This window comes from Ammodytes marinus (assembly GCF_949987685.1).
Source record: "Ammodytes marinus genome assembly, chromosome: 6".
NCBI lineage: Eukaryota > Metazoa > Chordata > Actinopteri > Uranoscopiformes > Ammodytidae > Ammodytes > Ammodytes marinus.
Window position 1 is genome coordinate 10241616 of NC_137235.1, and position 23748 is coordinate 10265363.

A 23748-nucleotide genomic window follows, 5' to 3' on the forward strand; every position below is an offset into this window, starting at 1 on the left:
GCACCATTAGCATTCGCTTTAGTTTGCTAGCTCCTCAAATGATATGTCGACACACACAATTTTTTTTTATTGTTAACACAAGATGGCATACCTCCTTTTACTGGACTTTTCTTTCCTCCTCCGTTCTCCGTTTTTTCTCCCTTGCAAACCTGGACCTTTATAATAAGGAAATTTGTCCGTTGGTATATGTGCCTTAAGCCGGCCCTGGAGCAGTCACCATAACAGTCATTAAGTAAGCTGGTCCACACAAACTTCTATATAATGACTATGCAACACTCATATTTGAGTTACAAGGGGATACATTGGGATGAGGTGGGTTTATCCTTTATTTTAGCCCAGATCTCCTTCCAATCTTACTGATGTTTATATTTGTCTTGTGTTTGTCAAAGAATAAACCCTCTAGACAATTTATTTCTAAGATCCTACCTGTTTGCTTCCAACATGTTTGGAAGGTAATGGCCAGCTTCTTCAGTTAATTACAAGAGTAACCAATGTTTTGCAAAAAAAAATGTAATTCACCAATTTCCATCGACCTGCTAAATGTAGGCCTGCTGTAATCTCTACCTTTTCCAGAATATCCTTTCACAACCTAGCCTGGCACCGCCCGCCTACATACTTCTGCTCAATTTTCATTTCCCTTCAGTACTCAGTCTGGGTGTGTGGTATATGGGTTCTCTCCAGCCATATTTCTGCCAGTCCAATCAGCGAACAGGAGTGGCTCCGAAGCCGGCGCGTGACATACGTCACGACCAAACGTTATCCGATTGGTTGGTAGATCCAGAGTGGCACTGGGCAGATCTAATAGTTGTATACTTCAACAGACACCCGTCTACAAGTGTGGGAACGTTTTGTCAATTGAGCGATTCCAGACCTTCTGTACAAATGAAAAGAAGTACGATGGTATGAGAGGACCAGGCTATTCACAACCCAGAGCTAGTTACTGACCTTGTTATCCTCTTGTGAGTGTAGAGAGAAAATCAAACGGTTGTAGCCTTTGGTGCTCCGCCTCCTGCTCTGAGCCATGGTTGCATTACATTCTGGGCATTTGGAGCATGTGTAATTGGAAAAATAAAAGATGCAGAATAACTGACAACAAAACCATCTGTGCAGTGTTAACATTTCAGAAGAAAATGTTAACCTTTTAAGCTTGGTCATCCAAGACACAAAGAATCAGTAACTTGCCATCAAATAGAAAATGGCCCCATACATGAATGACACAGGTCCTTTTTTAATGAGTTTTTCCTTTTACTAAGACTAGACCTAGACTTAATTGAAGGTGCTTGACACAATAGGGAACCCCTTTCATGTGCGCAACACTACTTAGACCTCAAAGTTGACTCCCTGTTATACTTTATACAAAAAACATTATGAATTCAGGCAGTTGAGAAACTTTTGCATCACTATAACACAAAAAGTGATGCAAAAATTCTGGAAAGAGCAATTTTTTAAAGTCAAGAACTAAATAATCTCTGTTTTGAGAGATTACGCCCCCACTCCTGCTCCCCTGACAGCCGCCACCACTCCCCTCCTAAATGGAAAAGACGCCAATGTCAATTCAAGAGACACTGCAGGCTCTACTGGTGGCTATTGCAGACTTGCTCCGCAGAGTTGCATCACATAGCGCCGCCGAGACACAAAAGAGAGAGAGAGAGCTAGAGAGAGAGAGAGAGAGAGGGAGGATAATACTGAGACAAATTATGGGAAAAGTGTGAGGAGAGGAAAGGGTGGGAGCCCACGTCTGACTCCCACACTTTCCCTCCCTCCTCTTTTCTCTCTCACCATTTATATTTTGCCGTTTTCCCCGCCAGCTCACTCTCGGTCTCCCCGTGCTTTGCTATTTTTTTTCGTCTCTCGTCCGAAGAGAATTTCACTCTCCTGATTGCTGGCACTGGGAACGTTCTGTGATTCAGAGCTGACATAAAATAAAACAGTGGTCCAACAAACTCACAAGCTGTGAACACTGACAGTAAATTTCCTTTCGCTGCCGTGGCGGCAGAAACCACCTAACTGCAGTGGCGATGGTTTTGTTTTGAGCTTGAAACATGATATGGTGATTACTGTTATGGATGATCTATGTAGGCTTGAGCTCTTGAAAACAGTCAAAACCACATTGTATAATTTGAAAAAGTACCTGGAGGTCAATACAAAAAGAAACTACTCCTTCTTTAAAAAACAATTGCCTCCAAGAAAACAGTATGTTTAAGTACAGTATGTTTCCCTTGTTGTCTCCATCTCACTATGGTGTGTGTCCCCATGCTGCTTTCTCCATGCCTCTTAGCCAGACTTTTGTTCGTGTCTAAATCCAAATTTTCCTCACTATTTGCTATTCAAACAGGTGTCCATTTTCAGCCAATCCCAGCCTTTTTCCATGAATTTGCCACAGCCTTTACAGTCAGTCAGTGTCTCTCCTCCTGTCTCTCTATGCCTCCAGGTCATTAAAAGAAAGCCTCCTGTCATCCCTGCCGCCGCAGCGGCATAGTGTTATACCTTAAAAGGAAGTGGGATGGAAAGATCAAACAATGTAACCCCCCCAAAAAAGAGGAGCTGATATTGTTCCAGGGGTGATGGACTGTCTTCTGTCACTACTCCCTCTCATTGAAAGCTATTCCTCCTCTTCAAACCACATGTAAAAAAAGTTTATTCTCCAATCTTCGTAGGAGTTGAGAAACTTGGGATTATATCTTCCCAATTGTATGCTTTGTCTCTAAATGAATCTGATTAATTAGAGAGAGAGAGAGAGAGAGAGAGAGAGAGAGAGAGAGAGAGAGAGAGAGAGAGAGAGAGAGAGAGAGAGAGAGAGAGAGAGAGAGAATATTTTTTGAACCTTATGTGTCACAACATATATGTACATTAAGAGGCATTACACTTTGGAGTCAGGAATGACTCCCTATGAAGTGCTGTGTTTCTGCTACAGCAGTATGTCAAGAAAATTGAAGAAAAATGGGAAAAGGGAGTTCAAAAACACATTGGAGAATAAGAAATGGGAGAGAAGAGAACGGAGTGGGAGGCTGAGAGGGCAGGGGAGGAGAGGGGAGGAGAACAGGAGAGGTATGCTCTGCTGGAGGACTGGGAGAGGAAAACCACAGGAAGGAGTGAGAGGGAGGGAAGTAAAGAGAGCCAGAGGAGTTTAAAAAAGAAAATGGGGAGGGAGAGGCCAGATCAGGGCGCAGTAGAAGCATATAGGTTTCCTGTGAGAGGGGGAACGACTCTCTTGTGTGCGTGTTAGTGAGCCTTACATCTGAGGAGACATCGACTTTGCAGTTGAACATGTAATTTTGTTGAAATATATTGTTGTGTTTCTCTGCAAGCTAATGGCTCGATGGTGTTTTGTGCCCCCAATGGAGCCTTCAAGGCAGCGCTGCCTGGAAGGCCCTATCTCCTAACCTTATCCCTAACCCTAACCTTAACCAGCGCTGCCTGGAAGGCCCTATCTCCTAACCTTATCCCTAACCCTAACCTTAACCAGCGCTGCCTTGAAGGCTCCGTTGCGGGCACAAAACACCAAACACCAAGTTTATACTGTGTAGTATACTGTGCACACATGAGAGCTCCAGTGCATATCCATATTCATTGGCAGATGCACTGCCGCTCTCCTGGAGACAAGGGGCTTCAGCTGCATTCTTTGTATGTATGTGTGTGAACTATTTTGCATACAACTGTGCAATAGTGTTAATTATCTGCTGATGTTAAAGTGTGAATTGCTAAGTTAAACTATTGTGCAAACATTTTGGCCCTCAAGACTTTGAAAGACTAAAGGTTGAAGGTTTTAAGGTGAAGGTTAGAATAGCATTCAGAGTAAGGGCTGGTATTAGGCATTTAATTGTGATTATTAAGGTTAGGGTCAGGGGCAAGGGAATGCATTGTATCAATGAAAGTCCTCACAAGTCTAGAAAGACAAGCATGTGTGTGTTTTCGTGCCTTAAAAAAGTGCTACTTATTACATGTGTTGGAATATGTGATTGTGTGTGTTAATGCATGTGTGCACAAGGAAATGTGTGTGTGTGCAAGTGTGTGTGGAAGTGTGTGAATAGTCAAAGTATGTGTTTTGCTAGGCAGTAGGGGATCCATAAGAGGGTCCGGGCATGCTGCCCAAAGGCAGGTCATTGAGGGAAAAGAGGGGGAGGAGCTGCTGGAGGTGGGGGCCTCACGAGTGGTTATGAGTTTTGTGCATGCCTGCTGGTGGGCCTTGAGTCTGCATGCGTGCCTGGATACATATGGTCCTGTATGTGCGTGCCGTCACAATACTCCCAAATAACAGCGTGTGTGTGTGTGTGCTTGTGTGTGTGTGTACAAGTCAGCTAGGTTGCTGTGGAATGTGAAACCAGTGTGGTGAGGTAGCTGGCAGGCCGGCAGAAGGACCTAAACACTGACTTCATTGTGGTTTAGCCTCTGCCTCATATTATGTCGGGGGATCCTGTTGGTGATTGTGGAAGAATTTGTGTTGACAGCAAGTTTAGAAGTTAAAGAGGTGTACATGTAGCTGGAAAGTTGCCAGGTTGAATCCCAGACTGTGTTTTTCGAAAATTCAGCAAGTGAAAGTACATTAAGAATGCTCTTACTGCCAGCTATCATTAAAGAGCCATACAGTGAGACATCCAATAGAATTTTTGCAGTTGTGTCACAAATATGTGTGCGACCCACGTCTGGCGCCATTCAGGAGCTCCACTGGAGGCAAATAGTAGCACGATATATAACAACTGTCTAGAAAAATAAATACCTGAAAACACTGGTGCTGTGGGTGTGAGGTTTTACGTGATTTATTTGGCCTTATGAACAACTGACTGTTGTAATTGAGGTATAACAAGAAGAAAATGTATTGTGTATAGTTGGAAATAATAGAAATTTGTTCATCCCTATCCCACATACCATTGTAATATTTCTATAACTGGTGTTATAACAGAACTTTACGCTGCTATTTTTTTTTTAAATGTAAAGGTGCTACAAGGAACTTTTAAATATTTCTGGAACAGTCAAATTTTTCCTTTGATGATCATAAACAGCAAACGAGACCATCAGTGCAAAGAATGCTATTTTTATATAGTTTTTCCTCAATGCCTTTTTCATGGGTACGCTGAGCAAGGAACAACAGCTGGGGTTGTAAAAACACTACCGCTTTTGTGCAAAGGGGGTGCAAGAATTAACACAAACTGAAGGTTCCTTGGAGATCCTTCAACAAATGATCAAGGGAAGGGATACAACTTCATTACATATTGCAATTTAAAGGCATACTAAGCAATTGTTATTTAGAACACTCAGCTAATCAGCTAATATCTACACTACCTGTCCTTTCTGTGTGCACTCTGAAAGAAAAAAAAATGGTTGTTTACACACAGCCGTGGTTCGGCTAACGGCGATCTAAATAGTCTGGCTCAGAGCCAGCAGCTGTTTAGTTTACAATTGACTTAGTTTGACTGTGTAATTATAATATTTTCTGCAAATAAAGTGTGGCTTTGAACTGATCAGTGTCAACAAAACACAAGGAATAAATAAATAAATAAATAATTAAACCAAGATTTGAACTGATCAGGGCGTTTAACCGTCTAAAAATAAACTAGCAAAGAGTATGTTTTTCTTTTTCTTGTGAAAAAACTATGTAACTGCAACCATCCTGCTTTTCATTTCAGTTGTAGTCTCTATTAAGGGCAGCTTATGCAATGCAATTTATCTGATTTACTAAAAAGATGGTGAATAATGGTAACCTGAGGAGATATGAGACCTGCAGATATTATCTCCTAACAAAAAGAGGACCGAGGATGTGCTCTGACAAGCCTCGGGTGTCAATGGTGTGTAACAGTGTGTGAGTGAAAAGCAGAGAGTCACTGAAAGACAAAGTCATGTCAACTTCAACAGCAGCTGTGAAGCATTTGTTCACAGGTTTGGTCTGCTTCATTGCAGAGTTTCTCCCCTTTGGTTTCCTCCTGTGAGATTGTTCTCCTTTGAAGCAAATATCTGCTTTCTTGAGTCACCGGGTCTAACAAGAACTCACAAGTTGAGTCATGGACCAGAGTAGCTTTTTATCTCATGTGTCACCCAGAGTATCATGACATGACGGCAGGAAAACTACTGCAAAATCCTGCAAAGACCCACAGTGAAGCGACTACAGAAATGGAGAGGATTGCAATAACAAACCCACATGTTAATGTTTCTCAGAGCTTATTTTCCCCCCAGGAGCTGAGCAACAAATAACATTCAAAACACAGGGATTGGACCCTGCCATCGTTGTCCATTTGACTAAATGGTCTGAGAACACAGTACCTGGAGAATGGGACAAGAGTCAAATGTAGCTTGTTTTATTCTCTGACGTCAGGAGAAAATATATGTAATTTAAATTATGTTCACTTGAGTAAAAATGTGTGTTGGAAAAATAGTTAAATTATTTACTTCTCTCTAAATTTAACACATTTCTAATGGTTTGTGCTTCACTGTAAATGATCTGCTCACCCCTGTTGATTGATCATAGGATAAATTAAAATTGTCCCGTTTATTTAGTGTTTTTTATACAGTTTTTCACATATTGTCTAACTTTGCGCTTACAACTTTTAGTATCTGTGACTTGAAGTAAGGCTGTGTTCGGAAAGCCATACTAACGTCCTACTCATACTTATTTTTACGTCAATTTGAGTATGTGATGTTTGTGTATGCGAGTTTGGAAAAGGGGGAAATGCCCTGATGAGTACTAACTTCCAGGAAGATTTTGTGTATGGATCGATAGGATACTTTTCCTACTCAACCGCCCCACAATGCATTGCGTCTTTTCAGACGACATGGACATTTTTTTTTCTTTTCTTTTTTAAATTCTTTATTTACAATTCTGCAGCTACAGTTCCTGCACAACACAGTACTGTATGTAAAAATCTAGTTCAACATCTAACATGTGGAGGGCAGTAATACACTAAACACCGTCTAAACTGCTGGAATCTTATAAGAAGAAGAAATTCTTTATTGCTTCTGTATACTTCAGTGTAAACGTTCTGACGAACCTCGCATACACAATCAATCATTAAGTATATAGTATGGAGTATATACATGTTGAAGTCTTTCAAAACCAACTGAACAAACTGATTTCTTCCTTCCAATCAGCAACACCTGTTGTTGTTAATGGTTTGAACTTACATTTCCTGTGGCCTTTCATACCCCCTAGTGTTAGAACAATAGCATGACAAAATATGTTATTTGGCTCATATTTCACTTCATTATGTGGGGCTGTTGTAAAATTAGATTTTACTATTTCTATCATTCCAATATAAATTCTCAACTCTAACCAATTCACCAAGAGCGTCCCTCTCTCCCCCCCCCCCCCTCCTTGCCATGACCTTTTCAATGCGATACAGGCTCCTCTGAAGCTGATGTTAAACAGTCACTTGAAGTTAGTTATGCAGTGTTTACCACAGAAACATGGCTTCCTGTGTTTCATTTTGTCTATAAACAGAAAATATCTGAATAATGATTTAATAGGCTCCCAAAGGATCTGACTGGAGCTATGACTAATTGTGCTGGAATTATTTCACAATAGTTCAAAAGCCAAACATTTTCCGTACAACAGCAAAAAGCAAAAACAAAAAAAAGTTAAGCTGTCGTGCAAAGCAAAGCAGACATTTTCATAGAGCTGATTTAAATGCAGTTAGCTGTAGTGAGTCTGGTACACTTCAGATGTAACTCTGATGTCAAGGGCAGAATGGTGGAAAATGCTTGTACCTATCTGATTGGTGTCCCACTGTAAGACGCTCTTCTTTCGGTTGTTTTAATGTTTACGTAGCAGATGAGTTTTGACTGATCTATGAGACTTGCTTCAAGGAGGGGAGTGATATCCTGTAGCAGCAGAGAGCATGGAGGTTATTGGAGGCATACAGCAAAATAGTGTATGTGTGTAAAATGCAATTCTGCTGTCCTTTGCATCAGATACGTTCCAAGAAAGTGATACCTTCTGTGTGATATGTCCTATTTCTGAATTTTGAATAATTGTATGCACTCAAAGTAGTTAGATGAAGTCAATTGTATTCATATAGCCCCTTATCACAAAGCACACTCTCTAGACTACAGCATATGATATCTTATATTATTAAACTGCTAAAAAAAAAAGCATTCAAGTGTCAAAATGTTGTGTCAATGATTTTTATAATTGTATTATATTCCACTGTAGATATATAAATGCGATTAACCTAGTTTAAGCCAAGCAAAGCTAACATAATTCTATGTTAACATCGAAGCTCACTACTTCTCCAGCACCAAGCTTTGGACTGAAGAAGTTAAAGGCTGTTCACAAAGTGGAGCATTTAGCAGCTTAACAGACAGAGATCTCCCCAATGAGTTGGTGGGGAAAAAAAGGTTGAAATCTGAGCTAAAATGAATAATTAATGTTGCTCTATGTCTGTTGTCAAAGTGTTCTTTACGTTTCGTTGTGCTGCTTAAAAATGGTCAAAAATGTATGATGCTGGTGTAAGCATGAATCCAAACCCAAAAATAGAAATGGGCTAAACTTCCAAAGATGGATCCTCTCCAACAATGCTGAAAGGCTATTAGGGCTAGGGCAATTACATTTTTTAATTTCATCCATTTCACTTCCTGCTGTTCTGGTTGTCATTGATTTACTTGATTCAATTGTGATACTCTGTTAACCTATAAACGACTGGGCTACATTAGTACATTTATTGTTAATGGTATTGTATAGATGTTCTTATTTGTGTATCTTGGTGTCTGTGATCTTTTGTCAAATAGCTCACTCGGCTATATTGAAAATGAGGTTCCGACCTCAATATTTTACAGACTTAAAATAACAGTTATGAATTAATTGATTAACAAATGATATTGACAGTTATTTATGACTATGTGACTGTGATGATTGTCTATCCTCAGGTGGGCAAACTAACCAGCAGCCATGCTGTCATTGGATGAGCCGCTGGACCTGAAGCTTCCCTCGGGACGGACAGATGGTCCTGTGAGATTAGGAAAGAGGGCGTGTCCTTCTTCTATCTGCGCCCCTCTAAGTGCCACACGACCACGCCTGCTATTCACAACCTTTCCCTCTCCACCTTCCTCTCCAGGTACCAGTTAATCAGGCAAACCTAAACACACAGAACATACGCAACTACTAAGTCTGCATCATTCCTCCTCTCCCTCTCTTATAGTGATGTGACAAGGGCTTCACAGTGATCAAGACTGTCACAGTGATAATGTAATAATATAACAAGTAGATTATGTGTTCTCACTTTCCCAGTAACTCAATATTGTAAATCCAATGAACGATAGCTCTCCTCTCTTCTCCAAAAGACATACATTGTCCCCAGTTAAGTCTCATGACAAGAAGAGCGTAGCACCGCCCTGAAGTGACCCTCAACATGGCCACTGTGACAGTCTGAATGCACTGTTTAACTTCATACTTTTACAGCCCATGTGCTCAAGAATGTACCGTTATCTTGTATAATGTGTGTTCATGGCTGATATTGTGAACACTTTGTATTTATTGTGCTTAAGTTCCCAAATGGAGGCACCATGAGAATGAGAAAATAAGTATGTTCTTGAAGATTCCCACCAGAAACACGTTCTACACACACTGCACAGTTAAAGCAAAACATACCTATTACTTATTTATTGAACACTCTTTTTTACTTTGAAACAATGTATTTGTTGAATTTAGAGGGGCTCCCTCATGGTGACTAACAAAGTTTTTACCAAACTCTGCAGCCCTAGATTTGTAGCCTCTTACTTGTTCTCTTTTTAGGGCACACATTTTAAGTCGCACAGCGTACAGGGGCTGTTGCTGTGGTTTAAGGTGTTGGTGGTTGGACCAGCACAAACTTCTTTGAATATGTAGTGTTACCCAAACTGTAATATGGGCTCAAAGATCTTCACAAGGTGTAGGGTGCCGAACATATAGCTATAAAATATTTGGATAAAAAGAAACTTTGCTACGTTAGCCTAGCTTAAACAGGCTAGCTGCTGTAACTATAATTTGAGACTGCTCACGAATTGTTGCAAGGAAAGGGTTTTTACTTCATTGCTTGCAAGTGTAACATTAGCCCATTTGAACTCTGATCTCCAGATTCCCAGTCTTCCTCTCAAGAACGACCCGGGTCCTGCTTCAGTCCTCCGGCCATGGACCTCAGCCTGTCACCCTCCTCCCGCCATGCCTCCCCTCTCTCCCCGTCTCTTTCTTTCCGCTCCTCCCCCTCCCCCTCCTCACCCCTGGAGTCCCCTCACAGCAGCAGCAGCCCACAGCCACACCTATTCTCACGGGTGAGTCAGGGTGTTTGCACAGTGAGACTACACCAACGATTTCTTGATTTTTTTCCCCACAATCATTAACATATTGTGCAATGCCAAATTCATAGACTTACATTCCTACCAGATCTGATGGATAATATACAGTCCCCTCCATAAGTATCGGAACAGTGAGGCCAATTCCTTTATTTTTGCTGTAGACTGGAAACATTTGGGTTTGACACCAAAATATGAATATGAGACAATAGATCAACATTTCAGCTTTCTGATTGAAGAGAGTAAACAAACAGCAACTGAATAAGGCTGCGGTGAAAGCCTGGAAAAGCATCAAAAAGGAGGATTCAAAAGTTTTGTGATGTCATTGGGTCACAGGCTTGATGCAGTTGTTGCAAGCGAAGGCTTTGCAACAAAATATTCAGTCTTATTCACTTTAATTTATTTTAAGTCTATCTGTTCCAATACTTTTGCTCACCTAAAAATGTGGTGTTCCTTTACAAATAATCTTCTCAGTTGTGTATCAGATCCAGATGTGAATACCTGGAAATTAAAGCTGAAATGTTGATCTATTGTCTCATATTCATATTTTGGTGTCAAACCCAAATGTTTCCAGTCTACAGCAAAAATAAAGGAATTGGCCTCACTGTTCCGATACTTATGGAGGGGACTGTAAATCAAACATGATCTTTTTCATTACTGTAAGGTACACTTGAGGGAACACTGTTAGGTGTGTATCTTCATGTCAGCAATTACTCTTTCCCGTGACCAGTCTTCTCAGAATAATCCTGCCAGAATGTGCTCCGCTCTTATTCAACAGGATTGAATTCAATTGGGATCCTGCAGTGAATCTAATTGACTGTGTTGCAGGGTCTGCACACAGCACAGAGCTGTCCACTGACTCTGTCTAAATCATTTAGCCATGCCTGAATGGCAAAACATGAAACACACTGCTTCTTTGTTAGAGTAAAAATCTCCTCTCTTGGCCCATCCTTTAGGTCATTAAGAATGTATTGTCGCACACATTAAAGGTGGAATGTAAAAAGCACCTATTGTGTTTCCAAGACATTTCCCAAAGATGAAACTGTAAGGAGCTGCCTTTTGTCCATTAAATTAATTTCCAATTTCAAATCGGATCATGAATCTATAAATACTTTCTACTTTTCTCCATCCTCCTCCTCTCTCTCAGGAACCATCTCGTCATCGAGGTGTGGAGAGCGCAGCTTCACTGCAGGGTTTTCCTTTCTATCTGCCCATTGGAAGCCCACCGAGGGCGTACAGCTTTCCCTCCTCCATGTTCATCGGTCAGAACAGAGAGAAGCCAGTATCACCTGAACCGTCATTGGATGGTCAGCTGGCCTGCCGTTGGATAAAGGTGAACATAATTGCGAAAAAAAAACCAATAGGAAATGTATGTTCATAAACTACAAGTGCAATTGTCCAAACAATTTTGCTGATTGTTTGCCAAGTGCGAAGTAGCCTACTGGGGAGGAGCTAGGTCGGAGCTATGTCTGAATCTTCTGTTTACAAAACAAAACCAACAAATGTTACCCATGTAAAATACAGCCAGAGGGGATGGGACTGTGCAGATAAACACAACACCAAATAGTCTAGTGGGACAGAAGTGATCATTTAGAGGAATTATCTTTGTGTAGTAAGTACTTTGTATTTTCATGAAAATGTCGCATAGTTGCCTTTACAGTAAGGAATATCTAAGAGGGCTGGCTGAAAAGGAATGCAGTTCTAAACCTGGCCACCAGGTGGTGCTGAGAAAAAAAACACAAGTATTACCAGCAGTCACACACAAGGGAGTGCTGCTTTTCCACCAAAATAGGCGAGTCGACACAGGTTTTTTAACCTTCTTCATCATGCAATGTAGCTTGTTCACGCGGCCTTACATTTACACTAAAAGCCAAGCCGAGCCGTGGTGAGAGAAACCTGTGTCTACTGCAGGGTCAATTGACCTGGGTGGGTCTAAATGCAGGGTGAAACCATTTCCACTGCACACAAAACCCGGATCTTAGCAGGTTTAAGTGGGATTTATAGCCAGTAGAAAAAGGGGTATTTAAGTTTGGAATACTATAGAGAAATGATCATTTTAGTTAGAAGTTTATTTATCAAGCAGAAAAGTCGAAAGATGAATGCGTTTTTGCATATTAATGTGAGGAAGTCTTTGATTTTCTCTGTTGTAACTTGTATTATCATTTGAAATTGACTTTAATGGTGGTTTGGATTATTTTCGTATACAATATTTTCTTCTAGCAAGTTCCGAAATACGAAACACATAAATTATTCAGTAAACTTTTAAAATGTATCAAAGGAAAAAGTCATACCATCTTGATGTCAAGTTACATAAAACATTTATGTTGTGTTGAATAACTGCTAAGCTTTACACAAACGTGTGACTTGGAGCAGTTGCCTATTGTTTCCTCAACTGAATACATGTCTGTGTACAATCTTTCCTTCATTCTCTGTCTTTTAGTGCCACCTGCTGTTCGATTCGCTTCAAGACTTAGTGGATCACATCAACGACTTCCATGTCAAGCCTGAAAAAGATTCTGGTTACTGCTGCCAGTGGGAGGGCTGTGCACGAAATGGAAGGGGTTTCAATGCCAGGTAACTGTTCATACAAATTTCCCCAGAAATGTCAACACAGTTTTATAAACCAGTCAGTCCAAGTAGGATATTTGAACTAGTATAGACCCAGTTCAAACATCCTGCTTAGACTGACGCAACAAAAACTCTCACTCGCATAAAAATACATACATGGTTGAACAATACATCAACATTACTATGTACACACGTATACATATCGTTGATGTATTGCTCAACATTGTGGGAAACTAAGACAAAGATGTACAGGTAAAAACGAACCTGAGCATCAACGGTCATGTAATTGCCCAGGTTTGTTTCCCGGGAAGTTATCATGTAGAGGCACGTGGTGTTCGATCCACACCGTAATTTTTTTTTTTTTTTTTTAACCTTTATTTATTCAGGTATATCCCATTGAGACCGAAGACTCTTTTGCAAGGGAGACCTGTTTTCCTTCCCCACGTTACCATTCACACACACATTCATACACCGATAGCAGGCTAACTATCGCCATTCACACAAATTCAAATGATCCCAAGTTACATGCAAAGTATGCAAAAGCAACACAAAAGGACAGTAGGTAGGTGCAACACAGTAACTATGAGCAGCACTAGTCGACACACTAGGGAAATGAATGTTAAAAATAATTAGAAGAGAGTTAAGTTAGAATAAGGCTTCAAGTTGTAAAAATAATAAAATAATACACTATGTTTGTATAGCACCTTTATACAAGAATATATAAGATGGAAATAGACCACTAGGGAAGACATTTTTATGTGCTGTTACAACAGAGTCTGCCCCTCCATTGTCTTCGGGAAGGTTGTTCCACGGATAGTTTTTATTCTTTGGGTGGGATCTTGAGTGTCTAGAAACCAAATGGTAGAAGATCTAAGGGAATAGTGATGGAACATAGGGCATTATATGTGATGTAACAACATCACTGGCTTCTGGAAGGAGGTGAGAGCTCTGAATAGGTCAAACACATCACTTCCTGATGTCATAGAGGGAGTTGCTGGGGGCAGAGCCGGCCCAAGCCTTCAGGGGGCCCTAAGCGAAATATGATTAGGGGGCCCCTCTCCAATGTCAGCGCTGCTGAAATTATAGATCTTTGTGAAATATTATTCACACACCCAGTGTTTTCCGCTAGTCCCTCCACTGTGCAGCTGTGCGAAAATATTAGACAGCCGAGATTCAGACCCTCCTAGGGGGGTCTGGGGGTATGCCCCCCCGGGAGATTTTTTTAACCTTTTTAAAGTGAAATGCATGAATCTGGTGCACTTTGAGAGGAAAATTAAGAGGCTAAATCTGAGAAATTTAGTGTGAACAAATAATTTGGAGACACTGGGTCAGATGAATTAGAAGCTATTGAAGAAGGACACATGGATTTTATAAAATATAAAATAAAATATTATGGAGGGTCCTCTGGGTTGGGCTTGGAGTTATTTTTCTTTTACGGGACATATTTCTCTGTAATATAGTGAATGCATTTAAATGCAGTGAGAGGAACGAAGCAGAAGAACTCTTGTCCAACTATCTTTTTTTCCACAGACGAGGCTGAAATAGGCTATAGACCATACACAGTGCATGGGAAACTGAGGGCAGCCCCATTTCCAATTGTTTTTAAATAAACTCAATACACACTGTGCATGAATGTGACCGTGACATGATCAGATAATTTCGGATTACCTCACAGATTTTTAGGCTATTAATTATCTAGACCAAAACATTTTATTCCTTTTTTTGTATGATAACTCACATTTGCATAATATGATGTTAATAGCAAACACACAAACTAAAAAAAAAAAAAAAAAAAAAGGGGGCCTAAGCGCCCGCTTAGTTCGCTTATGCCTCGGGCCGGCTCTGGCTGGGGGTGATAATATAGCTGAGCTGTGGAGGAAACACTACTCTGCCTTATTCAACTGTGTTAAGAGTGATCCGTATGAAGTGAGCAATATTTCCAACAAGGATACAGTAATTACTTTCAGTGAAGTACATCATGCAATAAAACAGTTAGCTGATAATAAAGTGAGTGGCTCTGATTACATCACAGCAGAACACCTCAAGTTTGCAACCCCTAAGGTTGCAGCACTGCTTGCCATATGTTTTACTGGCCTCATGACACATGGACTGCTGCCTAGTTCTATGTTGGCTGTCACTCTAGTACCAGTCATCAAGGACAAGGCAGGCAAGATTGGCAGTATGGATAACTATAGGCCAATAGCCTTAGCCAGTGTAGTGTCGAAAATCCTGGAGAAGATTTTACTTGATCGCCTTAATCAATATCTGAGCACTAGTCAAAATCAGTTTGGTTTCAAAGCAAAGCTTGGTACAGAGTTGTGTATTTATGCCGTGAAGGAGGCTACACATACATATATGAGGCAGAATTCCTCTGTTCTAATTGGTTTTATTGATGCCACTAAGGCATTTGACAGAGTTAATCATTTTAAGCTTTTTAACAAATTGAAGCAAAGGGGTGCACCTGATAGTATTATAAGAATTCTGACCTACTGGTATTCTAAACAGAGAATGCATGTTAAATGGGGTAACAGTGTCTCTACTCCCTTTGGTGTAAGTAATGGAGTGCGTCAGGGGGGGTTACTTTCTCCTGCTCTTTTTAACTTGTACATGGATGAATTATCTCAGCAACTAAATGAATGCCAAACTGGTTGTATGATTGGGAACACTCTTGTAAATCATGTCATGTATGCTGATGACTTGGCCATTCTCTCTCCCAGCAGTGCTGGTTTTCAGCAGCTACTGAACATTTGTTCTGATTATGGGATGAAATATGATGTGCAATACAATGCTAAAAAAAGTATTGTTATGATATGCAGAACCAAAGGGGACAAAGAATTGTGCTTTCCAGATTTCTATCTGTCAGGACAAGTGTTGGGAGTCTGTAGGAAAACAAAATACCTGGGTCACTACATGACAGATCAGATGTATGATGATGATGATATTTATAGACAGTGTCGCATGCTATATGCCCAAGCTAATATGTTGACAAGAAAATTCCATATGTGCTCTGAAAAAGTAAAAATCCAACTTTTTAAAGCATACTGTACTCCACTGTACACTGCAGCCCTATGGGCAAAGTTTAAAAAGGCCAGTCTACAGAAGCTACTGGTTGCTAATGCTTATAATGACTGCTTCAGGATTCTACTGAGGAGGCCTAGGTGCTGTAGTGCTAGTGCCCTGTTTTGTAATGCAGGTGTCAGCACTTTCAGAGCATTGTTGAGGAACCTGCTGTATACATTTATCTGTCTCCTTAATACGTCACAGAATTGCATTGTTGTTGTGCTGACTAATCCCAGCTACAGTACAATTCGTTACCAGTCACCAATGTGGAGGTATTGGTATGAATGTCTTTTATGAAATGTGTGTATCTGTGGGGTGGGTTTTTTATGTTTTTTATGTTTTGTGTGTTCTTTTTATGGACCTTGAGTCTGACAATAAAGATGATGATGATGATGATGATGATGATATAGTAGGCCAGCCCTAAGCCGTTAAGAGCATTATATAAGAGTACTATATAATGTACTATAGGACTTAATATAATTAAGTAAGGACTTAAAAAACAATTCTGAAAGATACAGATGCAGCAATATCCTCCGAACATTATGAATATTACTAACATTTATGTGTGTGTGTGTGTGTGTGTGTGAATTTGTTTGTTGTTTCATAGGTACAAAATGCTCATTCATATTCGTACACACACAAATGAAAAGCCACACCACTGTCCCACCTGTAACAAGAGCTTCTCACGTCTGGAGAACCTGAAGATACACACGCGCTCACACACAGGTGAGTTCTGTACACGTTTACTGCGAACTGCGTTAAAAATGAGAACAGGCACCTTTAGAGGTTAGGTATTGGTGAAGTACTGTATATACTAGCATTTTCTTTCTTTCTTTTCAAAACAATTTCAATGAGAAGACTGAACCCAGCAATAATTTGATCCTATAGGTATTGTGTGTGTGAACTTCCTCTTTTGACTACCCTTATTTCTCAACTTGCATGACTCAGGTGTCTTTGTCTGAACAACTCAAACATGCATTTATCATCACTCTTTTGTTGCTTTATAAAGGGTTTTGTTTGACTGCAAGGTGGACCTAGAAGCATGAGTCCATTTCTTTCCACAAAAAGGTGTTTGGCAAGTAGAACCATTTGTGTTGAAGCTTTTTTTTTCACAGTAAGACAAAACCCATGGCCAACTTGTTTTGTAGCTTCTCCTTTTTTCCAATACAAACCTTAAACCAAGGGGCACGTTTACTTCCTGATATAATTTCCCTTAAACTGCAGCAGGAACTCAAATGAAACAGACTGAATAATTGAGAGTGGCGTGAACTTCTATCATCATCTAACAGGTCATTTTGTCTCATATTCAGCCTTTGTGAGATACTTGAGGTATGAAAATATTCTGGCAGTATATGAGAGACAATCCACTTTGTTCCCAGTCTTGTTTCAGTATCTCAAAGCCAAACTATGTCAGATGGTGAAATGATCAACGATCACGAATGATCGAGACAAATTAACTTCTTGCGAGGAATTCGTTTCAACACATTAATAAGTTGCCCCTTTGACTGATTGTATTTATCCCAATGTGCAGCATGCCCAATATGAGGACTCAATGCAACAATGCAATGAAAAAAATGACCAATACATTGCGTGTAAATAACAGATTAAACAAAATCTTTTAGAAATAACATGTAACCCAAAGTAAAAGATTGATTGAAATAATTGTCTTGAACCTTTTAAAATACCTGTCAACATGTCAAAACACTGTTGTGTCTCAATATGTCAATCGAACAATAGTGAACCAGCATCACAGAGCCCCTCATGTCCATGTCATCCACGAATAAATCCAATTTCTATATACGGCATTATGCAGCCTGTTTGTATAACTGATTATCAATTCAAAACCACCCTCCTTAGTAAATTTTAAGGGAGAATAAGTGATATTTTAATGTTAAGACGTGTTAAATCAATCTATATTCATATAGCAATCACTTAAACAGTATGCATAGTTCATAACACAGGTCTCCCAGTCATTCAGCTTTGCAGTAATTGCCAGATAACATTTTGAGTATCCCACTCGTTCTTAACAAAAACAGCTATAGACACGGCAGCGGATTCAGCATGCATCACTACAGAAACAACTTCCACCTAAACAGGAGAAAACAGATGACCCCAACCCTACACAACCCATAAGAACCCAGACCCATTTCTCCTTAAAGGAAAATAATGGGGGATATAACACAGACCAAGTGGACAATGCACATAGAACACATTTCTGAAGAATACAACTATTAGCCTAGATCTAAGTGGGACCAGCATAGGACAGTAACATTGTGTTTGTTTTATTTATTATGCAAACATTATTTTTGTAATATATTTTATTAACAACTAAATAATGTATTATGTTTTTGTTAATATTTGTTCAAATGTACTTTGAATTGAACAAAAGAACATATATTAATTCCAAATAGTTGAAACAGCTAAATTAATTAAGCGGCTTATTACCACTTTTGTTATTGTGATAAATATGTAACTTCAGGATTTCCATGACTATTTTAAGGCTAAAGGCCCGATGTGACGTATGTATATTTTTTCCTAACTTCTTCTTTATAAATTTGTTCATGAAATATGGTCAGACTAGGTTAAATGTAATACAGGACACACTATCAAAGCATTATAATTGTTAAATGGCTTTAAACTCACCTTGTAACAAAAAACACACTTTTTAAAATTAGCTATTTCCTTCACTTGTCACCTGTCACACTGCAATTTTTGGGAAGTCACATCCTCTCACAGTCACATGACTGCCACATTACCACCACACCATGATGTTACGAGTATATGTCACTTAGGGACTTAATGAGTAAGAGACAATAATAAAGCTGTATAAGGAAGATTGTAGGACTTTCAAAGTGTGTGTTACATGGGTGTCACCATGGGTTCTTATGGGTTTAAAGTCTATTCATTCTTTCAGTCCCTCTGTAACCAGTCCATTGAGAGATGATTTTAATAAATAAATGAAATCATTTATGTGCAACTGTAATGTACGAGTGTAATGTGTTTGTGATTTTAAAAACAAAGCTGAGAAATGAATTTGATGCTGAGTGGTAAAAATGCAAAGATATAAAACTAAATAATTACTTTTTTTTCAGTTAAACATACGGGAGAAAAGTGTACAGGGGGATTCTCACAACCAGCAAGGAGTGATCAGAGCTTGTTATCTCTTCTCTTCGAAAAATTATTGACAGAATGACGGGCTGGTTCCTCTTAGTTGAGTAATTGTTTAAACATTGCACGGACTGCTTAGTAAAGAGTCAGTTGGCTGCATGCCTACAATGGATTACAAGGATCACTGTCTTCTCTGACAGGAGATACCAAAAGTAAATATAGCGTGTGCAAATATATATCTATCTCAATGACGGATTACCGCATGGGCAAAGTGGGCACATGTCCAGGGCCCTGGCCAATAGGGGGGCCCTTGATTTTTTAATTTTTTATTAAAACATTTTGACGGGGGTTTCCCCCCTGGGAATGGGTCGTAAAAAGTCGGGTTGTTTTATAATCGGGGTCTTATATTCGGCCGGGACAAGCGTGTGTGCGCTTGGAGAGAGAACGATGTGTCTAGAGAAAAAAAGGCACGGGAAATGGCCAAAGAGCTCCACATCCCCACTGAAATCAAAGCCTCGACTCATTGTGTTGCGAGTCAACGTGTCAGAGGCACGAATCGGTACAGCGATCGACCTACAGTGGCTTTTCTGCTGTGGCAGTTGTAGTGAGGAGAGTTTGCCAACTGTGCGTTCCCTTTACGCACCAGTAGTGTAACGAGCGAGGCGGTTGTTTCACTTTACAGTTAGTCGGCAGTGAGATTGGGGTATCCAGGCTCGGGACATGCAATCAGATCGCGGAGCCTGTCCCCTCGACACCCGTTAACGTGCAGGAATCCCCTGTGATCATTTAGTTTTAAACCACAGTGTGTGTCTGTCTCACTGTGAACGACACCAACACAGCGTTTCACCGGGTGACGCGCTGCTTCGCTCAGACATTGAGTGTAGGCTCCGAGGGGGGCAAGGGTTGGCCAAAAAGCAGGCGCAGAGATCTTACAAAGGCAAAAAAAATCTGCTCGCGCGCTTAGCGCGCGCTCGCATCGTCGGTGTCTCTGCCCCAATCTAACTGTAGGCTTCTGCGCAAAGAATCTCTTTCTCTTGCGCAGCACCAGAGAGACTTTATAGAATTGTATTTCGCTCTATCTCTCTCTTTCTCTCTCTAGGCCGTGCACTGCATTATAATGTGTGTGATTGTGGATTGCACGGTGTGCTAGTGCGTGTATTTGCGTGTTGGTAGGGGTCCATGACTGGTTTGTGTCCAGGGCCCGTGGTCATGTTAATCCGTCCTTGATCTATCTCAGTGCTTTATTGTTTCTTTGTTGTAGTTTTCTAAGCAAAAGTCGTTTGACTCTAGTTTCTTTTGTTGTTTTTTCTCCTGTTTCTCCTCTAGGGGAAAAACCTTACATCTGCCCTTATGAAGGCTGCAGCAAACGCTACTCGAACTCTAGCGACCGCTTCAAACACACCCGCACCCACTACGTCGACAAGCCTTATTACTGCAAGATGGCAGGCTGCCTCAAGCGCTACACGGATCCCAGCTCGCTACGCAAGCACATCAAAGCCCACGGGCACTTTGTTGCCCAGGAGCACGGCGCTCAGAGCAGGTTGGGGACGGGGCTGGGCCTCCCCGGACACCAGAGCACCAACGAGCTGCCGTCTGTAGGCGGGGCCCACATCATCATCCCTGGAGCTGCTGCTGCTCTCCTCGGGGGCCTGGGGACATCTTTACCTCTGTCTGCTTTCTGCCACGCCAGAGCTCTGGGCCACCACGGCACACCGCTCTTCTCCATGGCTGCAGGAGGAGCAGGCGGCTGCATTGGTCCGCTCGGCCTCTCAGACTCGCCTCTCTTACACTTTGGACTTTCAGCTGTGTCCATGTTAGGGCTGGGAGCACTGGGAGGTCTGGGACGGATGGCAGAGAAGGACACGAAGGGTGAAGAAGAAGAGGAGGAAGCGGAGGAGGGGGAGGTGCTGAACCTGTCCGCGGGGATGGGGCACAGACGAAAGGACCCTTTGTCCTGGATGGTTGTTCCGCCGAGGGCATTCCTTCTTAATCCAGCTCTTGTCAGCTAGGGTGTGTGCACTCAGCAATGCATGGAACCAGGGAGTGTGTGTATATGTATTGCTATGTTAAATGAATGTGAGCGTCTGTGTGTGTGCACAAGTTTGAGTTTGTATGTTTCCATGTGAGGGATCGAAGGTCACTTGCCGAGCCATAAAAAGGCACTTCAGCCCAGAAACAACAAAAAACTGTTGAGTTAGAAACATTACAAGACCTTTGAGGTTTTTGATTGCCAAAAAAATATAAGGGTCAATTCATCCAAGTTACAAAGATCTGGTATCTGGCCATGCAGATCCATTTATATGCTGAAAACAGAATTAAAAGGACATTTCGAACATCTTTGAAGGAAGCTTTGAAGGTGAATAATTTAAAACCTCGGGACACAAATACCACATCTATTTCCATGGCTTTATCCACATAAGTGATTCACCCATCTCCTCCTAATCGACACCTTGAATTAACCGTGAACACAAACATTTAGCAGTGGATAACTTCCTGTATTAGATTCACTAAACAGTGACAGGAAAAGAGCAGGTGCAATGACAATTTTGTAGTTTTTATGTTCGACAACCCCCGCTGACTACAGACCCATTTTTTAGTAATAAATATGGAGAAAAGCAGGACTGCGGGGTGCAATGAGAAATACAGTCCATGCATGATAATTAAATGTAGCATTAAAGAATATACGCTTAAGACTTCATTGTATTTTATCATGAGGTTGTGCAATTAAGGGGTTGAATTTCAAAATATCACAAATAAACATTTGAGAAAATTTGAGACTCCCATAAAATTACGTCAGAATTTTCTTTTTAAATAAAGGGTTTACAAAACATTAACATGTTTTAAAAGAAACATATTTTACATAGCTTTCTGGTCATAAACTAGATTTATGATGATCTGAGTCACAGCCTTGTTATTTAAAGGTCTATGCAAGTTTAATGGTAGTCGTTGTCAGGTGCAACATGTGTATCTGACAATGACTCCTGACCTCTTGGCCTCATTTTCAAACTCAAAATATACAAATAAATTATACCACTGGAGGAAAAGGAAACCTCCTGAGGCCTTTCGACAACACAGACAATTATTTACGCATAGATCTCTCTGGCCAATTAACGATTGATTTCTCATGTGAACGCAGTGTGGCTGTTAGCTGCTCTGTGAGTTGGAACTCTGTTTTAACTTGTTTGGTATTTTCACAACGCTACGATGTGTGATGAAAGAGCATCCTCCACACGGACCTGTTTGACCATGTGATTTTTTAAGTCACAAAAAAAACTAACAAAAGAAAAACTATACTGTGTTGACGCATCTGAATGTAGGTTTGAGGTTAACTCCTTTGCTTGCAGTTTATCCTAGTCCATTAATCATTCCAAGACAATGATCTAGACAAGATCAGCCTTTTCTTTAAGACAAGACCAACTGATAAATACATTCAACTATAGGAACAACTTAGACAATGGTGTGTATTAGGCAATAATGAGTACACATTTGCTTCAGACTAATGTTAAAACACAAAAGGTACACAAGAACAATACAATCGGTGGTTTTAAAATCTGTTGATTTTTTTTGACAATGGCCATATAAGGCCAATATCTACGGAAAAGTATTAGGACCACAGGGAAGAAAAACATTTCTATGAGAACGTTTTTTTTTCATTGAGGAAGTATTTTTTCATTGAGGAAGTTTTTTTTTATGAGGAAGTTTTTTTTTATGAGGAAGTTTCTTATTTATTAAAGAGATCCTATTATACTACTTTTCTGGTCTTCATTTCTTGTTAAAAACTGCTATAGAGCAACCTTACACGAATCACATCACAAAAAACTATGTAGATTTTCGGGACACTCTTCCTCTTACCCTAGCGAGCACAGCAGTCTCTCTCTACACACTGCTTTGAGCTTCTCCGCCCCTCCCCCCCTGCTGCAAACCCCACTCCGTTGTGATTGGTTACCTTCCTTCCAGCGGCGGGACATTGTCAGGAGGGTGGGGGCATGCAGCCAGAGCTTGCTTGAGCGGCAGCATTACCATACATGGAAACATGACAGAAACGACCCGAGCGTGACAGAAACAATCCGGAAATTAGAACGAGTTCGGCTCGACCGGCTGCCATAGTGTTTAGTGCTCTGCATAGCCACCCCAGACGGTCAGCAGGGAATACGTCGAAATGCATGTACGTAAATATTTGATACTCTAGTATGGTTAAACATGACTATAAATCATTATAACAACGTTTATAGGTCATAAAAGTCGAAAAGTATCATAGGTCCTCTTTAATGTAGTTTAATCTAAAAAAGAAAACTTCCTCATAAAAAAATTGTTCCTCCCCAAAAAAAAGTTCTTCCCTGTCGCCCTTATACTCTTCCGTAAACATCTATGTTGATGTATCTTGTATTCTCTTTTGAACATTGAATTATCCTAATCAATATTTCAAAGGTGTCCAAGTGCCTTGTGTTTCAAACGCAATATATCACACACTATATGGAAATATTTACACAAATGTTAAGTGTATTAATGTACTTTTTGTTCCATTTTAGAAAAATGAAATGTAATAACTTGACAATGGATGTGATTTGTACATCAGGGCCACTCCAACACTTTTCAAGGACATCGCCAGTGTTGTTATGTGTTATGACAATGACTATGTCAATAAACACAAACAGATGAAGAAAACCTTGTCTCTCCTGTTGTGTTCTGATGTGTGGGTCTGTGCGTCTCTGTATGAGCAAACCTTCCAGGTCCTTATTTGTTTCACTTGGCTTGGCA

The 23748-nt window shown here is 40.5% G+C and overlaps 1 protein-coding gene across 1 annotated transcript in view; it reads left to right on the forward strand.

The window, feature by feature from the left end:
* The window catches only part of LOC307251727 (zinc finger protein GLIS2-like), a 33443-nt gene extending 9695 nt beyond the window's left edge, over positions 1 to 23748 (forward strand). The window contains exons 2-7 of the mRNA XM_080029132.1: positions 8854 to 9041; positions 10040 to 10233; positions 11402 to 11587; positions 12695 to 12828; positions 16490 to 16608; positions 20317 to 23748. Coding sequence (XP_079885258.1) covers positions 8876 to 9041; positions 10040 to 10233; positions 11402 to 11587; positions 12695 to 12828; positions 16490 to 16608; positions 20317 to 20999 — 1482 coding nt within the window. The 5' untranslated portion in view covers positions 8854 to 8875 and the 3' untranslated portion in view covers positions 21000 to 23748. The remainder of the gene's footprint in view (positions 1 to 8853; positions 9042 to 10039; positions 10234 to 11401; positions 11588 to 12694; positions 12829 to 16489; positions 16609 to 20316) is intronic.